At 36.7% G+C, this 22,580-nt stretch overlaps 2 protein-coding genes across 2 annotated transcripts in view; one reads left to right on the top strand and one right to left on the bottom strand.

Moving 5' to 3' along the window:
- Positions 1 to 793, top strand: part of LOC137401228 (2-oxoadipate dehydrogenase complex component E1-like) — a 43,400-nt gene extending 42,607 nt beyond the window's left edge. Inside the window, exon 21 of the mRNA XM_068087632.1 lies at positions 471 to 793. Within this exon, the coding sequence (XP_067943733.1) occupies positions 471 to 575 (105 nt within the window). The 3' untranslated portion in view covers positions 576 to 793. The remainder of the gene's footprint in view (positions 1 to 470) is intronic.
- A 150-nt stretch (positions 794 to 943) lies between these two features.
- LOC137401229 (uncharacterized) lies at positions 944 to 21,838 on the bottom strand. The gene is made up of 6 exons (XM_068087633.1): positions 21,711 to 21,838; positions 21,121 to 21,200; positions 15,702 to 15,815; positions 4,484 to 4,687; positions 2,476 to 2,555; positions 944 to 1,321 (listed from the first exon to the last, which is right to left on the bottom strand). Exons 1-6 carry the CDS (start codon positions 21,809 to 21,811, stop codon positions 1,199 to 1,201), a joined length of 702 nt encoding a protein of 233 aa, XP_067943734.1. The 5' UTR covers positions 21,812 to 21,838; the 3' UTR covers positions 944 to 1,198.
- Between the last annotated feature and the right edge of the window lie 742 nt (positions 21,839 to 22,580).

Below are 22,580 nucleotides of genomic sequence, written 5' to 3'. Positions count from 1 at the left end.
AATAGGTCTAGTGGTTTCTGGACAGCTTTTCAGTTTTATCTAATCAGACAAGAGAAGTGGTGAGATGAAAGAATTGCAATATTTTAAATTTGTTTCGTAATGCTTGCAAAGCAAACTATGTCTGGACAGTCAGGCCTTTTGATCTTTCGCTGTCGAGCAGAACTCCGCACCTGCCTTTGTCAGAAATAGCGTGTCGTAATGATTATTTGTATTTTTAATGTTTACATTTGAGCTCTATTCCGGTCTTGGCAGCTTGTCAGCCTTTTGCAATTCTTTATGGGTGTAAGCTTGCGTCACCAAATCGACTTGAAACCGCTGTAATAGTACACGGTACCTAGGCACATCTGGATATCAGTGGTAATTAATAAAAGACGTCCAAAGATGTGTAGAGTGTACTCTCATTGGATGAATGTGACATTTTATCTGCTTTGCATGTTTGACATATGTGCTACTGACAAGCTCTTCTACAGTTGCAGTATGCTGGACGGAGTGAGTTGTGCACCCCTGCTACCGGAGTTGGCCAGATACATAGATCTGAATGTAAAGACATACTCGAAACTGCATTCTCTTGTTGAGATGTTTAGTAATGTTTCACATATTTTCTTTTACAAAACTTTACCTAGCTATTGTGCCATATGGCCGAGATCACACTGCCTTGTATTTTGGATGCATATCTTTCTCATAGTTACTACGCTCATTATTTGAATCTCCCACGCCGCAGGTCTGTTTTTGACAAAGATAAGCCTTTTGCATGTGGCGGATCAAGACTGGATTAGTAAAGGAAAACCATGCTAATATTTTAACTGGTTATGCTTTTTGGTGCCACTATTTTAAATCCGATTATAAACAGGATATTCTAATTTAGATTGGTGCAACTGACCATAGTCTTCATCTCGAATGCAGACGTTTCACACGCAGTGTGTCTTTCATAATCGTACATGGGTTATGATAGTAAACAGTTATGTATTTAAATATAGCTAATAAAAATAGTAAAATAATAATGTACAATAAAGACTCGGAAATTTAAAAGTATAATCATTATATGATAGTCAAGTGAAATGTAAAGCATTGAATGTTATTCAGATAAAGTTATGTTCATATAATGTATACACAGCCGGGACTTGGTACTAGCTATTATTGGACTATTGGAAGTGTGAGAAATGCCCGATACTGGAGAACCATGGCATCTGCACGATATTCAGCCTGCGAGTTCTGGCGAGACAACCTGCTGTCCGCTGTCAGTAGATACAGTCTGCTTGACAAGATGTTCGTGTTCCGTCAGCAATTCTTCTAGAGCCTTCTTTCTTTGTGCAGCTTCGATCTGTAGCAAAATTGTCTGTTTTATTTTCCCTTTTCATTAAAGAAGACAAGAGCTTGATTTTAGTGGTAGCAATGAGCTTATTGCATCGAGCTCGAACTCCTTCAAATGTCAGGTAGCATGGCTATTTTTTGTTTGTTATTAACTGCACAACCACAAACCCTCTCCTTTGGATTAAAATGTTTAATGTTTTCTGCAGAGTTCGCCGATTATAGTACATTTATGTGAGAGTGTTGCTCAAGTATTTAAAAATAGCAACACAGATTTTTCTAGGTGCACAATTAGGTTCTTTTTGGAGATTAAGTTATTTATTCTCTATTGCAACTTTTGGTTCTCCTTTATGCGACACATAAATTTACATATTCGACTCAAAGAAATTGGTACTTTTGGGTTAAACATGAATTTATACAAAATTTTAGATTTGATCAGAATGTGTCATTATTTTCTATAATTTGAGATTGTTTTTGATGATTAAAGTGATCTGACTGCCAGGATGCTTCAAGATTAAAATAAAAAACTGGATCGGGATTGAAATACTCAGCTCAGTCAAAATTGCAATTATGACATCTATAATTGCAAAGAGTCTGACAGAATAGAGACGCGTAATGCATCAACTTGGAACGCAATAGCCGATATCAACTATTGAAACAGTAACAACTAGTCACGTCATTTTGCATGAATTTTTCTTCTGATCGCTTTAACCGCGATCAAGTTGTATCGATTTTAATTTTGAAACATCCTGGTAGTCAGATCACTTCAAACATCAGAACCAATTGAAAATGATAGAAAAATACTAACACTTTCTAATAAAATCTATAAACGTCTTGTAGAAGTTCATCTTAAAGGATATAACAAGTGTTATATCCTTTGTTATATATATATATATATATGTTATATATATATATGTTATATATGTTATATATATATGTTATATATATATGTTATATATGTTATATATATATGTTATATATGTTATATATGTTATATATGTTATATATATATGTTATATATGTTATATCCTTTAACATATATAACATCCTTTATATCTTATAGCATATAAAGGATGTTATTTCCTACTATTACGACTAAAAATTTAATCCGGTGCTTGGCTATTCTACTCAAGGCTGTTGTCCTAAGCTGCCAGAAGTGGTCCTCACCTTGATATTGTTGGCAACATCTTCGCCTAGTTTTATCTTTTGCATTCGCTCAGCTATAGAATGTTTTCTGATGTCTGTGTCTGAAAAGAAATAATATTCCTAATTTTTCACCCGCAACGTCAGTCAGCTCGTAGACATGTGCTAAGCTTGCCAGCCAGCACTTGCTCTACATATCAGCTATATATCAATTTCAGTCATCATTTTACGCTTTAAAAATGTCTAACAGCTGACAGTGAAGGATGCAGGTTGCATCCAGTAACACAAGATGGTTGATTGGATCAAAATAATCAATGTTGTTAATATCGCTGACAACATCGGCCAACAGAATAGGATGTGTGAAGGCAGCAACCCGACAACATCCATTTACTAAGAGAGCTTGTCAAAGCAAGGGCATTGTTCTACAGAAATCAGTGTTAACCAACGACCGCAAGCAATATTGTCTGTTACCACTCCAATGGTAAACCAGCATGTCAAAGAGAATTCGTATCTAGCCATTGGCTGTTATAGCTTTGGAACCAGCATTTTAAAGAGAAATCAAACCATTTACTGCTATAGCTACAGATAAATGTAGAATTATTGACCAACATAGCTTGGAAACCCTTATTTCTAAGAGAACCTATAACATACTATTGAATGTCATAGCTTCATGACCAGCATTTCAGAGAGAAATCATATTTAATTTGCTGGAGGATGTGTACACCAGCAGCAACCATAAAAAATATTTATCTTTGTTGCTAGCATGCTGGGTCTCACCTTGTCACAGGAGGTTATGATACAATTTTTGTAAATACAAGATAAATTATAACGGATAAAGGATTGGTAAGACACCTAATGGGCTGAAGCAAGAACGGACATTGACACTAGCTGCCAACCACAGGTTCCGTCTTGGCTGCATTTTTAACATGTCCATTTCGTTAATATCATTAGGTACTACCACTTTGATAGTTAATGAAACGCACTTTGCTTTATTTGCACAACTCAATGACATAGCGCTCGCTAGCAACCGCAGCTGGTTAACTAATTATTCCTAGGCAACAAGAGTGATCAAATCAGGCTGTTAAAATGCGTTAAAAAACTTATTGTCAGATTTGATAAACAGGCTTTGTAGATGATTATAGATGACAGCTTCAAGGTGACTTGATAAGTTCAGTATTCAATGCGTTTCCAAGCTTTGAATGAGTTTGGAGTTGCCCGCTGTCGACACATTTGCACCTTGCCGTTTCAATGATTCGGAGTTGTACTATACGTATAGATCTTTCCAAGATTCACACTGTATCCCACAAAACATAACTTGTTAAAGCAGACTCACTTTCTCGCAGCGCATACCTTCACACAAATTTAGTGAAGCAAAATAGCCTCAAATGCGTTTGGACTTCGAAGAATGTTTTTCCATTCGAAGCATGGAAACACAGTGATTTTTAGCTAGCAAAGGCGCTTTGCAGTTTTGAAAGTATTCGGTAGCTTGTACTTCAATAAAAATCAACTTGATGAAAAACCAGTAAATAAAAACAATTGCCTGACATTTTATCCATCTAATTTCAAATTCATGGCTTGCTAAAAATGCTAACTGATATGGAAAGTATAATATTTAATAAAAATGTATTTATAGACCACTTGTAAAACAAGGAATAGAGTTAGTAACCGCTTTAAGTTATAATACTACTTAACTAAAACTATTCACAGTAAGCAGTTTGAGGAAATAGAAGTTTTGTCTAGTCCACTAGCTGCTGGTCCACAATCCTAACCTTATGGTGTCACTGGCATCGCTTGGCACTATTCCTGTCAAGGTCCCACAAACTAACTACTACCTTATTAAAACTTTGATTCAGAAATCCTTGACTAGCTAACGGGAAGCGACCAAAAGCCGATGAAATCGTTTATATAAAATCCTTGTGATCCCACAAGTCAACGTAGATCTGCCTACCAACTCGCAGTCGTAGGGTTTCTCACATTCTTGATGCACGAGTAACTGTCGTGCCCTATGAATGAGCTTCATTACAGTTCCTACCTTTAGATTTCTCATCCTCCATGTTGGAATTCTCATTTCGAAATGCCTCGATTCCATCAATCTCTAATGGCTGCGGGGCGCCGTCATCTGTCTCTATGGCTATGTTTATCTTTGGAACCAGCGGGTCGCTAGAGCTAGAGGCGCTATCTTTTCTTACCAAAGTCTTTTTCATTATTGGCATGACTCTGTCTGGCCGTCCTAAAACTAAGATAGATCAGCTGGCTGTATGTATGAATACAGAACGAATTCCTCTACACGGCCAATATACGTATTGCCTGCTAGTTAATCAATTGAACGGCTATATATATACTGTCAGCAGTGGCTCTATCGTAGTGGTATTAGCCGTCAGCCAATTCCAAACTATCTGTTAAATTCAATTATTGATCCAATCACAGCATAGCAGCTGTGTTTTAGGATGCTTCTAGACTAGAGCAACTTGTACAAGTCTTTACGAAGTTAGATTTCATCGATGCATGCAGCTGAGTTACTAGTTTTGTGGCTTCAGTGAAAGACGCCTTTTCGTGCTTCTACATTAAACATATTCGTCGACTCCTTTGGCAATAGGCTCACAGTTGCTAACCAAATTACGAAATTTGGATGATCAAACATCTCGATGTCACTCAGGACTACAGGCTATTTATAAAACACTCCAGTGTCTCTTTGATATTTCCATGATACAGCGTTAAACAGTCAAAATGATGCTATATTTAATCCACAACTGAACGTGACAAGCAGATGCTGCTAAACCAGAAAACATGGCAACACAATTGTTAAATATTTGACTGTTGACCTTTGAATAGATAATTGATGTAATATATTCATAATCTACTACATTTGAGAAAATTGTTCCTAACGCGTTGAAAACTCTGAAATTAAACATGTTGTTATTTTATGCTGAATAACATGGAATAGCGGAAGGCTTTTCCATGCAAACATCCCAAAAACTGTTTGGTTCAAGAATTTGGTGGCCAGGTGCCAATTCCTCTATCGCAGTTCACACCCAGTGATGATTTTTTAGGTAAAATTGTTAAAACCATTCCAAGTAATAGAGTGAGCCCCATGAGACTATCTTTTGGCAATGAAAGTGTATGGTAAGGCTGTCAACTGTACGGTTTATGGGTGAAATCGTGGACTGCTAAAATCATTGTGGAACGGTTCAAAATATTGTTAACTTTGACTCCAGCAGAGACGAATAAAAGCTGGGCTGCTTGATTGTTGCGAAAAACTTTTCAAATTGATCCTTTTGGAACAATAATGTCAGCCATAAAAGATCGACCTGAGAGCTGCCAAAACTGGATTTAGCAACACAAAGTAACGATGTGAGAAACATTTAGCAGACACACGAAAAACTACTTTTAACAATAAGACGTTCGAGTATACAAAACTATGAAATAGATGCAAAAATGCATAAAATTGACTAAGTCTGCAGTTTATGTTAATGGTTTTGTTATGACTTCTGCGTGGCTGCAAATTCGATTAAAACCAATCGACCTCGTAAAGTGTCAAGCTGACAAGTATAATAATATATTATTAATACAAATATCTAATATACCGTGCAACTTTATATTTTTTAGTAAAGTGATGAATTTCGATCATAAATGTTGGCTTGTAGAGGCATACTCGTTCCAAAAGCTATCAATTCTTCTAAAAACAAAACAACACTAGAACACTGGGAACTACTTTTGTGCTAGCAAAACGTAACGATGATGAAGTGGCATTCTTCCAGGATTCGATAAGCTCTCATCTGCTGCCATTATGCTCGACTTCTGACCTGCGTATTGCGTGACGCGTGTAACAAGAATATTCATTATATCCACACGCTACAGCAGGTTACAACTGCTGGACTTGTAATTAGAAAGAGATAATGGCCACGTCTGGAGCATTGATTGTTAGGGCAGCATTGCGTGGTAACACCCATTAGTATGCTGCCTTCTTCATATAATACTGTAAATAATGCATTCCTGCAAATCCCAGAGCCAGTGCCTTCCTGTTTTGTTGAAGGTAGAATGTTATATGCTAGCAGGCCCTTCTGCCTAAGGGCAATACTAATTTAAGACATTTGGTTATTTCTGTGGAGTTGGCAGCTGGAGTGTTTACCCGCTGCCGTTAAATGCTCCAAATATAGCTGAGGGTGCGATATGGCTAACTTGTTACATATGATAGATATTGTAGATTATAATTGGTCATGCTTGCTAAATATAGTCTATTTATTGAACAGTCAGTGAACATCCTATTGTGAAAATATGAAACCCCATTACAATCATTACAATATCCGTGTCTAAGAACTCCGTACTTCGGCTTCGCTGATTTGTGGCATCATCCGTAACATGATTGCCATTTTTCTTATGATGTTGGAGTCAAGGAGTCATGTGGGCAACCAAGATGCATAAGAATAGAATTGGGTATGTTGTTGCGTAAGCGTTTCTGCGTCATAAATGCTTTTTCAAACAAATTTTAAAAAATACACCACATTTCATATTTATTAAATATTCCATTTCATGCTATACAAGCAATGATAAAATTTAACACAGATTATTTATGGTTTTTTAGAGTTATTATTTCATTTGAGTAACAAAAATTACTGAATAATATTTTAACAAATAAACAAGAGTAAATAAGAACAAAACTAAAACAATAAGAATACAATTTAAAGAGATGGAAAGCAATGTTATATGATTCATAACTCTATGGTGGCCTATATAACTCTATGGTGGCCAATATAACTCTATGGTGGCCCATATAAGTGTGCACCACACAAAACCAAGTGAATGGAGGGCACCTCAGCCATTAATCAATCAGAACTGTTATGACCATCACAGTTTTATGCAAAATTTAAAAGCTTTCAAATATACATAATTGAAAAACTCAAACAAAAAGGCTATGTGGCTCTCACAATTGAATTGGCTCGCTGCGGGTAAAGGCATACAATTCGCAGAGGCTTTTATTGCCAGCAGTTCAACCTTGAGCGAGGTGTTACACATTTACTCGAGCCGTTGAAACTGACGATTTGGAAAAAGTACAAACTACACCGAAAGAAAAGACAAAGGATGGCATCATTGAACTGAGACCTGACAAAATTTCTACAGGACTGCTAATACTTCTCATGGCATGTTCACTGCAAGAACTCTGGAATTGTCAACACAATGTGAATAGTCATCGAAACACGCAGAGTTGTCCAGAAAACAAACATTTTCGTTTCTACTGGCAGCACGGCGAATAAACTACCTTACCCAAGAGTAGCACTGCCTACTGCGCATTCCTTCTATTGATTATGTGTACTTCGCACAATTTCCTAAGGCTGGATGAGATTTTAAGCTAAAGCAAAGTTGAAGACGTGCGTGTCTAATAAAATCATATCTATGATATCCTTGAGCTGTCTTCTACTTACAATCAACTTTCCAAATAGCCAAGAACCACGTGCACCAGCCACGAAAGCGTTGAAGAGAATTAACAGAACCCGGAGGCCTCTTCACTTGCGCGTCAGTGAGTTGTCTAATGATGCCTGATGAGGCTGCCTTTTTTTTCCAAGGTATAGCGGGTAGGCTGCACCGACAGCCAATCAATACAGCCCAATTGAATCAGCCAGCCAATCAAGTCTCTAGTTATTTCAGGAGATAGCCTAGAGAAAGGCTAATTTACGTAAACCGTTTATACAAGCGTGTAATTCAACGCGCATTATGAAGATTCATTGCTAAGCTCCTTGTACTAGGATATTGTTAAACTTTGACTAAACAAAGAAATGTTTCTAAGCTTTAATCATTCAATCAAACACCGTGTCAAAAGGAGCTCGCTGTGAACTAGAGAGGAGTTTCCTTACCAAACGTCATCTTGCAGCCAAGAAGTTTTGGTATAATTGCTCCATTGTCACTGAGTAAATACGTTTAGTGGTAAAAAGCTAAACGACGTCATTTTTTTGTTCCATAAAAAACAACCATGGCAGTAGTTTGTTAATAGTAGGGAAAATTTGAAACCTCTGAAACGTTATGAAAAAAAACATTCCTTGAGTAGGCCTTGATCTTTGATCCCATAATCCTAATTTCTATCAAATGTGATTCATTAAAAACAAGAACGCAAGAAATACGCAATGAATTAGTAAATTCTTGTTGATAATTAACCCATACTTCAAAAAATTTTAAATTCTGTTTAACCAATGAATTAATAAATTATATTAATATATAATAAAAGTATATTACTGATTTTAAGGCAACCTTGAGACTGAGTCAACTACTGGCTCCCTGATCAATGGGCTAATTAGGAAAGTCTTTCAAGACATGGCAACTCCAGTTGTAATACATCTTGAGCTAACCTTGACAATGTAAAACAGATTTTTCTTGTAAATGATGTATGTCGTAAGTTCGATATACATTCACAGCATTTCCATGCTTTGAAAGAGTCGGGAATTGTCCGCTGCCCAAAAATTCGCACTTTGTTTCAACGATTTGACGTTGCACTATATGGGGTCATTTCGAAAATTCATGATGCTTCCCTCAAAACAAAACTTGTTAAAATAGAATTCCTTTCAGGTCACAGTTATTTTTAATTCATGCATAGTCAACAAGCACATCAACTGGCCAAGATGCCTGATCACAATTGATCGCAATGCAGAAATCTTTTTACCTCCACTGAAGAGAGCTTAGTTGAATATTAATGATCAGCATTAGGCGTTTCTATGACGTCAAATAGTACCCTCGCAGCGAATGCCTGCGCACAAATTTGCAGATCGAAATGGCGTTGAATTCGTTCTGATTTTACCATTTCTATGATTCGAAGTAGAAGCAACTCTGAACTCATTTGAAGCATGGAAGCGCAATGATTAGGTATTCAAATTAGGTAATGCTGTTATTTTTACTGTTTCTTTCGACAGCTAAATATTCAGTCTTTCAATTGAGTTCATGAACAACTCAAATATGCGATAGTCACTAAAAAATTTTCACTGTTTTTGTCTACACGGTGGTGGTACGCTTACTCGGGGCAAGTAAGATACTGTCTCAACCCTGAATCTTTCCAGACAAAGTTTCGTGCCACATGGCACACTCAGTTGATGCTCCAAAGGACTTATTCGTATCAAAGAATATCTGTATTACCTGGATATTGGCAGACCTTGGGAATATGGTGAGGTCTTCTTTATTGATCAGAAACAGGTTGAATGTTTACAATAATTTATGCTGAGCTTCATCTCAACTAGTAGAAATATGAGAGGAACAAGATCACTTAACCAAGTTTTACAAAAATTCCTGCTCTATCAATTGCTCGATTCCAAATTCTATAAAAATTGTGAAGGAATGTTGCATGGAAACACAATTCTCATCGATTAGGTTTTCAAGTGCATTCTTTAGACATCATGAGACTATAAATAAAAAAGAATAACATTCTCATCACTTCGGCTAAACAAACATGGCAGAGCTGACTCAGCAGAAGATAGAACCCTTTCTCTATTGAGATATTTATCCCTAAAGCCTGGTTTCCATATCGATTGCGAGACCCCGACGGTAACTTGCGCAGCGAAACGCTTGCGACGCTAGGCTCGGTGGCTTCTGTTCACATATAAAACTGCATCGCTAACAATCGCATAAAATGTTTGCTCGCCATGCCGTTTCGATAATGGTGACCTTCACCTGTACAGTGCATTTCGGGAAGGTTTTGCTTGCGGCTTTTCGCGAAATTTGAACAGCGCTACTCTTGCGTTGACCGCCCGCAACTACCGGTGGTACTCGGCGGTACCCGACGTGTAGGTTCACATTTCACCGCAATAGCCTGCGGTGCTCTCGCTGGTGTATATGGGAACCAGGCTTTAGTAAGGCGGCGCCGGTTGACACGTAAGGCTGGTACACACTATATCGCAGTATGTCAGCTTTAATTCACAATTCATCAGTGATCGCTAGTGATAAAACTGCTCACATTATTACCAACCCATCCGTGTTTACATCAGCGAATATTCCGTCGCATAGTGTTTTTATTACACAATGCTGTCACTAAAACGATAAAATATCAGTCCCGCAGCAAATATCAAAAAAGGAAATATAAATTAAGCAATCCACGACAGCCAACCACCATCGCCGAAATGGCTCCCATTGCCCAAAAATATCGGGAAAGTTTGACAGTCGCTGTTTTCCGGCACATCTGTCTTGCCTTGGCGATGTCATCGGTTTACGATGCACATAGTCGACGGATAATTGCCGAGAGCACAACTCCAACATATGGCGATACAGTGTGAGCCAGCCTCTACAAAACCTTTTGATATGAATTGAACTGCCTTGTCTAACAATTTATTTTGTTCGTCAGCATCTTTGTACATTCACTATTTGTAGCGCTACAGAACAGACTTGTCTAATTCACATACAACAGTGCTCAGTTGGAGTAACTGAAGGTCAACTGAAGGTAAACTGTATTATAGATATCAGCAATCATAAAATCTGCTCAAGCGATTAGGAGATTTATGAAATAATTGATCAATGACAACACTGTCCCACTTATTATACAGGCAAAGAATAAGCATTCCCTCAGGATTAACGATTGTCATCGCTTTATTTTTACAATAGAAATTTCAACAAAGCATAGAAATAGGTACAAACTTTTCAAAAAGGTTCATGGCGTGACAAGTAGTTGACGGAACAGGCCGTTCAGTAAAATGATATGACAATAGGAGGCGGCAAAGATCACACACAATTACTATGTTTAACTGATAGATTTTATCAATTCCCTAGCTCGAAAGAGAGAGAGAGAGCAATTAAGACAAGCACTCACTCGTATCAGCAGATAACAGCAAATAAGTCTGAGCAAAGCGGCAATCAGAGCAACAAATTAAATGATTCAAGCCAAAATAGGCTCTCGAAGCACTCTGTATGACCTTTTCAAAGTTATTTCCAGGCTGGCAAGAAGTGCTACTGGAGGAAACTATTTTTGGGCTAATTATCATTGCAGAAGGCAAGCTAGAATTCTTTTTTACAAAATAACCAACTTTTCAACGTCAACTTTGATTTGTAGGGTCATCAAAAAACCAGGCAAAAAAGTTCATGGCCCCCTACTGACAAAGACCTTCCTTCTAGCTATGTACTGTAAACAGATCTTGAGTTAGCCCTGGTCTTTAAGTGCATGTTTGGGATGATGCACCTTGTAATAATGGATTTTCAAGTTTTAAGCAGTAGTTTCAATTGTCTGACGTTTCTATTTTAGACAAATCAAAAGCTTGAGTGTATGACTCCAGATTTCGATAACAATATTTCTTTTTAATTAGTAAATATGAAATCATTCTTTCATCTTCAGAAAATGCTGGTGCCATTTAGGTGAAACCTCATCATATTTTGTAGCGGTAGATTATAAGAATATTTTAGAACCTTTGAATTAAAGTCACCAAAAGCGCAGCAGACGGGAATTGATTAGAACATTTACGCCCGATCCAGTTTTTAATGGTTCTCCAAACTTGCCACGCCTATTTTAACTCTGACCAACCATGTTGAAATAATTTTTTTTCTAGGCAGTACCTGGTAAATTTGTTGGTTCATTCTTTGTGACAGCGTTCAGGTTGTATATGTTTTCTTAGGAAATGTGATAATACACATCAAAACAAATATTAACATATAAAAGCACCAGAAGGAGAGGCTTGTGTGAGAAGCATACCAGTAAGTGAGCAAAGTATTGTGACATGCCATGTGACCAAACAACAGCGACACTCACTCTATGCACGATTTGACGAGTCAGCTGCAAGAAGTAATACATGAATCACAACTCACGAATGGCAATGCAAAGTGATACTATTAGCAAGTTAGCAAGTCATTGTCCTTCATATCTGAATTCCTTTGCCACTTCCACACACTTTTTTACAATGCCTCGATAATACTCACTTTCCCGCTGCCCAAGCCAGCTGCTGTAACACCAACAACGTCAAACAGTTCGCAATGAATTGACCCTTTGTGCGCGTCAGTGTTAAGGAAAGATCGTTGACGTTATTGCATCACTATTTATAGCCAGTGCATTTATCATGTTTCGAGATAAGTACACAATAGGCAGAAACTGAGCTAAGGCTTACCGAAATAGCAAGCTTATAATTAGCGAATGGATTACGTGTTTAAAATCTAGAAATTATTGGAATAAGCCAAGAGGCAAGGCAAACATAGCGGCTCTAAGGAGTTGCTAGTCAAGTTGAAATGTGGAACAATTGTTTACAACTTGTAAAGGCCTTCGATACAAGCGGTATTATGAGCCGCTGCCGACAAAGGCCTACCTTCTAACATCTGTCAGCACGCTGTCGACAAAGGCCTACCTTCTAACATCTGTCAGCACGCTGCCACTGCCCTGTGAATCAGCGTTTGACTATGCAGAGCAGTTTTAAACATGCATTTTCCAAGAGTGAGTCAGACACCGAAGTCATCAGCGATGCGTTTCACACGAATGTTAAGGATGAACGCGCGTAAAGTTTCAGTAGATTTTATCAGAAAGTATCGGTATGCTTCTATCATTTGCGATTGTTTTTGATGTTTGTCGTTAGCAAACTGTTAAGATGTTTCTAGATTAAAAATGACAAAAGTTTATCGCGGTTACAAAGCTCAGATCGAGAAAAAGTGTGATTATGGCATCTATAGTTGCAAAAAAACCAACAGAATAGAGACACGTAATGCAGTAACTTGAACACAATGGCTGATATCAACTATAGCAATGATACCAACTAGTGACATCATTTCGTACATATTGTCATTCTGAGCATTTTAAACGCAATCAAGTTTTATCAATTTAATCTTGAAACATCCTGGCAGTCAGATGAGCTCAAACACTAAAAACAGTTGCAAATGCTAGAAAAATACTGATACTTTTTGATAAAATATACTACAATTCTGTGCTAGTTCATCTTTAAAGTTATATGAAAATACTTAGTGTCACACGCATCATGTTGACAAATCACCGCTGCCAGACATGCGCGATGTCTCTATATTAAACAACATTGATCTTCAACATGTTGGTCAAGCAGTCAAGTAAAATGCCAATCAGCCGTTATATGTATACAGAAGGAACATTTAAAAATAAAATATGTCAATGCATAACTGATTCTTGTACGTGTCATGTTTGTTACCAGAGTTCGTTAAACCTTCCGACAAAATCAATAAAGGAGATGAATGTTCAAGCCAGAGTCATAACAGAAAACTGCAGGAGAAAATAGAATAAAAATGGACTTACATAAATGTTATTAAATTTTATCTTATTATTATTTTATTTGGTAAATTAAATTTATCAGATAGTATCAGTATTTTGCTATCATTTGCGATTGTTTTTGATGTTTGAGGTGTTCTGATTGCCAGAATGATTCAAGATTGAAATTGACAAAACTCGATCCTAGTTGAAATACTCAGAAAAAAATTGTGTGAAATGATGTCACTAGTTGTTATCGTTGCCATAGTTAATATCGGCTACTGCGTGTGTTGAAGTTATAGCATTACATGTCTCTATTATGTCAGTCTCTTTATAACTATAGATGCAAGAATCGCACTTTCGCTCGATCTGAGCGATTTAGCCGCAATCAAGTTTTATCGATTTTAAACTTTGAAACATCCTGGCAGTCAGACCACCTCAAACATAAAAAACAATTGCAAATGATAGAAAAATACCGATATTTTCTGATAAAATCAACAAGAATTTGGTGTATGTTCATATTTAAATTGAGCTGGTAGCTCGTGCAACAAATACAATCAAAACACTACATATGAATTCAAGTCATATGTTGAATCAGATAGTCTTATAAGCAAACATTGTAATTTGTTTAATTCAACGATGATTCTTTGATAAATACTGCAGGTGATTGCAAATAGCATTAAAATGAATTCATTATATAAAACTATGTAAAAACCTAAATTAATATCAGTAAAAAACAGCTTTTAATTATTATTTTATGTTAGAGACACGCGAAGTGTACATTAGACTGGGCAATACGCAGGTTCAGAAGAAAGACGTGACGATGAAGATCCGTAACACGACTTACATGGTCCGGTGCACGACTTGCACGGTCCGGTGTACGACTTACATGGTCCGGTGCACGACTTACCTACAGTGAAGTTTCAAGTGATTTAGCTCATATTTCTTTTTAAAATTTGGAGCAGCACTTTCGACGCTGTAAGACTTCAAAACACTGAATATTGTATGTTGGAAACTATTTTGTACGAGTTTGTAGCCTAGAATTTGTTGAATTTTTCGTTGAGATATGATTGTAGTTTTTATCATGTCTTTTTAAACTCCCGGGATGTCTCCAGTCAGATACCTAGTAACTTCCATTATTGACAAGACTTCTCTGACTCGACCCACATATCCACGATTGTGGTAGTTAAACACTCCAGCAAACACAGAGCTACTACCCTAGGACACTCATGTATTCGCCTCATCTAACTTTCGTGTTTTCACGGAGCCATCCTCACGCGAAAGATTCATGGGCTAAACTAAACTATCATAACGAACGAGCGAAAACACGAAATTAAATAGCTTTGTTCATTGATGGTCCAAGAAAAAAATGGCAGCAAGCAATCAAATTGCATCATCGATATCGCCCACACAATTCTACCTGCGGTTCACAATTACAAACTAGTTCCAAATTGAAAAAAAATTTCTTACCAGTGAACTGGATTTGATCTAATTATGTTTGTTCCACCGCATGTATTGTCAAATCACTATATTTTCGCACTCATCAGAGCTGCGAAATTAAGTTGCAGCAAAATTTTACTCTGTATGCTACTCACGAAACTAAATACTAGGAAAAGATAGGTGTTCTAGGGTACTCAACATCTGGGATACTAAGAAAAGGAGGCCATGACACGCTATTCATAACTCAGAACTGTTTATATACACTGGGTAACGATTTTGTAACAGTCAAGCTGAAAGACTTCCTGCTGCACCAAAAAAAGATTGCTGTTCCGTCAATAGACTTCCAATGGAACTGAACGGATTATGAGCGGATAACTTTTGAGAAACTTGAAGCCAAGATCAAAGAAGAATCATAGATTATGACCACGTGAAATAAGCTATTCCTGGCAGTATGAGGTGTGTAGACACGCTGTCGTATGTTTGCTATTAAATATTCAATAATTGCACTTGTGTGTTTCTAGTACATATGTCAGGATTAAATTATCTAGTCCTCCCTAGTTTTCTAACTTGTTTTCTTAGCTAAGTTCTAAGGCTATGTAATTAATATAATGCAACTGATTCGGTGTGTTATACGAGACATATTACATAAATAACCTACTGTCAGCTGTAGATGGTGAGAGAGGGGTGACAACTGTGCCCAACTTGTTAGACGTTTGATCAGGACTTGTATTTAAACTTCTGTTTTTTTCAGCAAACATGCCGAAGACTTCGTCTGCAATAGAGGCAAGCGTGTGTCTTAGAAGATAAAATTTGTGCGATTACTGCAAAATTTTGTACATACGTATCTTAAAACAAAACCAATTCTTTACTTGTTGAGGGTTGAACCATCAGCTGTACATTTTACGATAGCTAGCACACAGTATAGAAAGTTAGGTTATTGAGAGAGCATGAATGGAACCAATATGGCTCCTTATACACCCGGTGGCATTACTATCTTTGTACTCTGCTCTGACATAAACTATGTATGCACAGGAAACACCTTGTTAGACTTGCTTCTCAAAATGAATCTGTTTGTGATTAGCTTAAAAACAAGTCCTTCGCATGACCTTCCCTTCAGTTTGACAAAGGCGCATGTTTCGTTGTCATTACATTTACTTTGGGCTCACAGAGAAATCTATATAGTGAGTATTGCGACCAGTGGCATAAATAGGCCATATTGGTTCCATTTGCACACCTTGGTGACATGTTCTCTCTATACATTTTATTCAGCTGTGGAAACTCCAAAACTTTTATAAGGTTCTATTGACCAAGCTGACCTCAGCCAAACTAGACTTTCATCCAGTGGAAACCGGCTAGAACCGGTATATACCAAGCCATCAAATATAGGGTGTTACTTTCATACATGGGCAGTTACAAGCCTATTACTATCTCTTTTAACTGATTAGTATTGGATTTAATTACTCTTATTGATTTTCTGTCAGCTATAACAATTTTTGCAATTTACACTCATAGTTTGTTTGACAAATAAACATAAAAGGAAAGCGAATACGTTACTGTATACTAACGAAAATATGTATACATTGAACAATGTATACAAAAAATATGAATACATTCATTTTCAGATGAAGATACTGCCTTTTATGTAATATGTTGCAGTGGTAATGTTCTGAACCATTTTTCCTAATGAATAACAAAACCAATGAGCTTTATTCGCATCCGGGTATAACAAGCCCTTTGATGATGATATATTATTTATACCTTGAAATTTTCACTAAATTGAATATGAATATAACAACTATTTTTATAATCTCAGGGGTATTTGGCATCATTAATGGTTGCTTAGTTGATGGCAATAACCATAGCAAGGTGAAAGAACAGTCAACCAGTCTAATAACAAGAGAGCAGACAAATCCAACCACACAGAGCCTCCATCATTGCAGCAAACAAGTTTTAGCATCAAATGTGAGATACAAAGGTCAAAGGTTCTTTCAAGTGAAATGGAAAGCTGTGCATGTATATGGTACCAGCATCAACTGAATAACCAGCACTAACCAGATATGGCACACAACAGTTAGTAGCTATATTGAATAATTCAGGAAAGGATTTCATAATTGCTGGGCAACTTTGGAAAAATTAAAATTTGTTAGCTAACATGTGATTGATTGCCTTTATTGATAGCTTTATCCAATAGCATGGCAAAAGGTGGAAAAACTACAATAAACTAGCTTCAAGACAAAAAGCCAGTTTATTGTAGTTGATCAGAGCAGGTTTCGAGCCGAGAAACCAATGAAATATTGGAGTTATCTGTTTTTATGTATTTCTTACTCTTGTCTTAAGAGAATTACAATGTAATAAAAAGGACAAAAGATTTAATAATTTAATACAAAATATTCAGCACGAGATTTGAAAAAGTAGCCAGCTGTACACTAGCTGTACAACACATTGTACAGCTAGTGTACTTAAATTTAGTGAGTAAATATTACCCCCTCATGACTTGACAAAATAACTTCTTTTGGTTTTCTAGACAAACAATCATTGAACTTTGTAAAAATTTTAAATTAGGCTAAACTAGCTAAAAACGTTTCAATACAAAAGCTGTACAGAACCAACCTGTGACGGAAAGTGAAAGGATTTGTCTCTCTTTCTTTTGCTCAAAATCATATTATTGTATATCATAGTTTAGTCAATATAAACTGTATAAATGCAACTAAAGAGTATTTTAATTTTTGTTTAAATAACAGTTAGAATCTAATATTAGTGTAAAACCTCTAATTGAACACCACCTCTATTTGAGCACCACCTCTATTTGACCGCCACTGAGAGAGAAGGTTGAAAAACAGAGCACCACTCTCTAATTAAACGCCACCTACATTTGACATCCACTTTGACAATCTTTGATCTTTACGAACCCAAAATATCAAGTGATCAGCAAAAAAGTGTCCACAAAATTGTATTAATAATGAACCGTCTACATCAATAACAATTAATTTTCTTGTTGTCCAACTCTAAAACTTTTCATTTTTGTTCTTTACAACTTTGAAAGCAACACCATGGAAATAATTAATAATTGTCTCAAGCTAATAGTAATTTCTTGATTAACGTCTTGATATTTTAAAGTGCAATATATAAGAAAAGGTTTACATTTACAATGGTAGATGAGCGACTAATTTTAGGGTGAAAGTTACATTTAGCGAGCAAAACTTCCACGGGTTGCATTTGTGCTAAATGATTCGGGTAAATGTTTTGCTCTGCCAAAAAATTGTTCGGGCGCAAATATTGACTGGTTCAGCAGTGCAGAAGAGTTGAGGTCAGAAGACATTGTGGAAAGCATTGGGCAGCCAGAGGATGTTTGTTCCATCGAAATCAACAATCAGAACGCTGCTATCCGAGCAAACGATGCAAATATTTGGGTTTTAAAAACATTAATTTTTGTGTCTGCATGTAATATAAGTATGGTTCGACTATCTTACTTGTTCAAGAATATATATTTGTAGCATTTTATAGATTATCATTATAAAACTTATAAATTTGCAGATTTATAGCATCTTATTTAGTAATATCATTGCGGTAATCTAAGCATACAATGAATCGATGCTCATAACTCCACTTCTGTTGCACATAAAAAGCTAGTTTTGGCGGCAAACTCTAGCAAACATATCAATGAGTGCAATGAGCTTTTATTCAACAATGTTAAATAAAGATATAAAATAAACATATGTTTTCAAATTAGGAATGAAATAAAAATTAAAAGCTGCAACAAATTGCAAACCAGGACACAGGCTACAATATCATCACGGGTTAATTGTAAGCAATAGATATTGACTGGTAGAGATATTTTTCGGTTTCTCAATGCGTGTTTATTAAGAGATTTTTGACAAGTTTGAGGTAAGTTAGCAGATTTATTGCATCACCAAAGGTTCAATATTGCTCCATCGAAAAAAGAGGGCAAAAGATAGGCGGCATTCACTCCGGCCGTGAATGAGCTAAACTGTTTTTCCGAAATTCTGACAAGCCATTTAAAAAATACAACGCCAATCTCCATTTGAACGCCACCTCCAATTCACCGCGACTATAGACAAAGGGTTGAAAATAGAGCGTCATGGCGTTCAGTTAGAGATTTTACGGTAAGTAAGCTACAAGATGTCACATTGGAGCTCAAAGATCGCTGCCATAATATCGAACAGCAAATATCGTATGCATATTTGTTATACACGAAGGCCTAAATTAACTGTTATAAACTAAGGCCCCTCCCACCTTCCTCCTCTACTGGTGGCCATAGACAGGTTGCCTATCGTGTGTCATCAGCATGGAATTCCTTGCCAATTTGGCTAAGGAAAATTGGTGGTTATGATGGTTTTTAGGGCTGCTTTGAAGCAGTAGTTGATGGACTCGTTGGAATAAACTTGTTCTGATTTCTTATGCTTAGACTATCCATGTTTTCTTCATTAACAATCTCATCTATTAACCCGAGCTCTGTGCCTCGAATAGTCAAGCTATTGCGCATATGGGCCATCATTGCACCTTACTTTTTTATTCTTTTGTTATGTTATGATTTAATGTAAATAAAACAAACAAACTGAGCCAATCGAATCCAGCTCGTTGTGCGTAATAACTTACTAAAACCTCCTAAATGGCCAGTAGTAGAGTGGCGAGACCATAAAATATTAACAACACACCATCAAAGTATCTCTTAGAATATTAAGAGCAGCTGTAAGACAACTCCAAGTTACCTTACTGCTTGTAGCTAACATCTAAGAAATGGAATGGCAGATAAATGGTTGGGTTATAAATTACATCATTGAAGTTAAACAATATCTTTAAAACCCTATATACTATTAATAACTTTTCTTTGCACAATAGGTAATAGGGGCATCAAATCAAATATCCATCAGAGTGTTCATAAAGCACCTGCTTAAACAATCGGGTTGTCCATAAAGCACCTGCTTAAACAATCAGATTGTTCATAAAGCACCTGCTTAAACAATCGGGTTGTTCATAAAGCACCTGCTTAAACAATCGGGTTGTCCATAAAGCACCTGTTTAAACAATCAGGTTGTTCGTAAAGCACCTGCTTATACAATCCGATTGCTCATAAAGCACCTGCTTAAACAATCAGATTGTTCATAAAGCACATGCTTAAACAATCAGATTGTTCATAAAGCACCCCTTTAAACAATCAGATTGTTCATAAAGCACCTGCTTAAACAATCATATTGCTCATAAAGCACCTGCTTAAACAATCAGACTGTTCACAAAGCACCTGCTTAAACAATCGGGTTGTTCATAAAGCACCTGTTTAAACAACCAGGTTATTCATAAAGCACCTGCTTAATTAATCAGATTGTTCATAAAGCACCTGCTTAAACAATCGGGTTGTTCATAAAGCACCTGCTTAAACAATCGGGTTGTTCATAAAGCACCTGTTTAAACAATCAGGTTGTTCGTAAAGCACCTGCTTATACAATCAGATTGTTCATAAAGCACATGCTTAAACAATCAGATTGTTCATAAAGCACCCGTTTAAACAATCAGATTGTTCATAAAGCACCTGCTTAAACAATCAGATTGCTCATAAAGCACCTGCTTAAACAATCAGACTGTTCATAAAGCACCTGCTTAAACAATCGGGTTGTTCATAAAGCACCTGCTTAAACAATCGTTGTTCATAAAGCACCTGCTTAAACAATCAGATTGTTCATAAAGCACCTGCTTAAACAATCAGGTCGTTCATCAAGCACTTGCTTAAACAATCGAATTGTTCATAAAGCACCTGCTTAAACAATCGGGTTGTTCATAAAGCACCTGCTTGAACAATCGGGTTGTTCATAAAGCACCTGCTTGAACAATTCAGGGAGTCAGCTTATTAGATATACTTGGTAATCTGTTGTAGAAAAAACCGTAAACAGTGTAAACATATTGATTTGGACTAAAATCACAGCATAAGCCGTCTCAACTCTCTAATAAATGGAATAGCTTTATTCCTCATTAAAAAGGAAAAATCTGTTAGCAACTACATAAGTCATACAACTAGAATCGCAACCGCTTATGACAAGAAGCCCATAGCTTGAGAATCCTACCTGTAAAGGTCACAGGTTGAGGCTGTACTGCAGAGCGGGCAGACTTTTGAGAAGCTTTTCTTGCCGCAAATGAAGCACTCCTATAAATAATAGGCAGCATACAAGAGGCAGCACAAGAGAGAAGTATTAGAAAGTATGGGGTACAGTCTTGTTTAGAAAGAAGCGGAGTGGAATACCAATATCTGGGTAGTAACTGTAGAAACTTGTATGCTAGATTTTGAAGCAAATGACAGCTGTATAGGTGGCATCAAGAAACGCTCTAGTACCATTACATTTTATTGCTATCAACTTGCTGCCTTAAAAATGACTAGTTAAGCCATTTAGCAAAGGTTAATTGTATGGGATTATACTTAGAGATGCAACTAGTCTCAAAGGAACTGAAGTTCAATCCTTAAAAGATGTAAATCTTTTTACACTTTGGAGTTGTACAGAATAAATCAGAAAAAAATCATTTGCAGTAGTTCAGATTATAGATACAAAAATATTTTATAGTGCATAATCTGCCTAGAAAAACTTGCCACCTAAAATGTCAGTGTGCGAATTACATGTACAAATCATCTCTTTTAAAACAATTTAGAAGTTGTCTGCACCTGTAAATATATGGCTGAGGCACAAGTAGCTCTTTGTTAGACAAGTTAATAGCTGTCTTGGGTCTCCTTGGAGGCATTGCCACCCTGTCTAGGTCAGCCATTATCTGTGCTGTCGGGGGTTTTCGGTAACTTCTACACAAAATGTTGTAGTGAGCAATTATGGATAACCAGAACACCTGCTTAAAAAGGTTGACTTGCAACAAAATTCACATTACAGATATTTGATATCAAAAGATTCACCATGTCTTACTTTGTTGTGTTGTAGGTGCAGAATATGTGGAAATGTGATTACAAGTTCTTAAAAGCTCAAAAACGAACAGTTAATCGCAGCCACACGAGACTGCCGAAGTTTGGATTCTCTTTCCAAAACGGCTCAAATGTGATGTAGTTGTGAGAGATGGTTTCCGTTTACACTTTCATGCAACCTTATTTATCGAAATATTTTCACAAATATACTCCACGCATTCAATAAAACCATGTCTGTTGTTCTTACGCATCTGTTTTATCGTCATTTTAATGCTGTCACTTTTAGCAGTGATATCTTATAACTTACTGTAAACAATCGTTTAATTTTTTGGCCTTAGCTTGAAGGAGTGCATATCATTGTCTGATAACCATGACGAGCCTGTTGGTAATCGACAAGTGCTGCAGAAATTATTTGCGCAGTATTGGGTCACATGATCAGATTACGACTTGCCAATTAGACCAGGCCAAAACAAAACTGTAAAGTAACGAGAATCTATATTTGATACGGGGTCTTCGGCAAAACCCAAAGTGTTTGTCATAAACTAGTGCTATGATAAGTTTTATATTGAGCTTTTCATTGCCCTTTCAATTCACAGGAGAACATCACGTGACAAGATGATAACC

Source organism: Watersipora subatra, chromosome 7 (genome assembly GCF_963576615.1).
Source record: "Watersipora subatra chromosome 7, tzWatSuba1.1, whole genome shotgun sequence".
In the NCBI taxonomy this organism is placed as follows: domain Eukaryota; kingdom Metazoa; phylum Bryozoa; class Gymnolaemata; order Cheilostomatida; family Watersiporidae; genus Watersipora; species Watersipora subatra.
Note: the sequence above shows the minus strand (reverse complement) of the source record. Positions and strands in the feature narration are given on the sequence as shown.

Excerpts from the sequence above, each read along its gene's own strand:
- LOC137401229 (XM_068087633.1), bottom strand. The coding sequence starts at position 21,811 with ATGGCTGACCTAGACAGGGTGGCAATGCCTCCAAGGAGACCCAAGACA. Across the intron at positions 21,201-21,710 it reads CCTCAGCCATATATTTACAG|GAGTGCTTCATTTGCGGCAA; the intron begins GTGCAGACAACT and ends TATTATTTATAG. Across the intron at positions 15,816-21,120 it reads TCAACCTGTGACCTTTACAG|ACGAAGTCTTCGGCATGTTT; the intron begins GTAGGATTCTCA and ends CCTCTATTGCAG.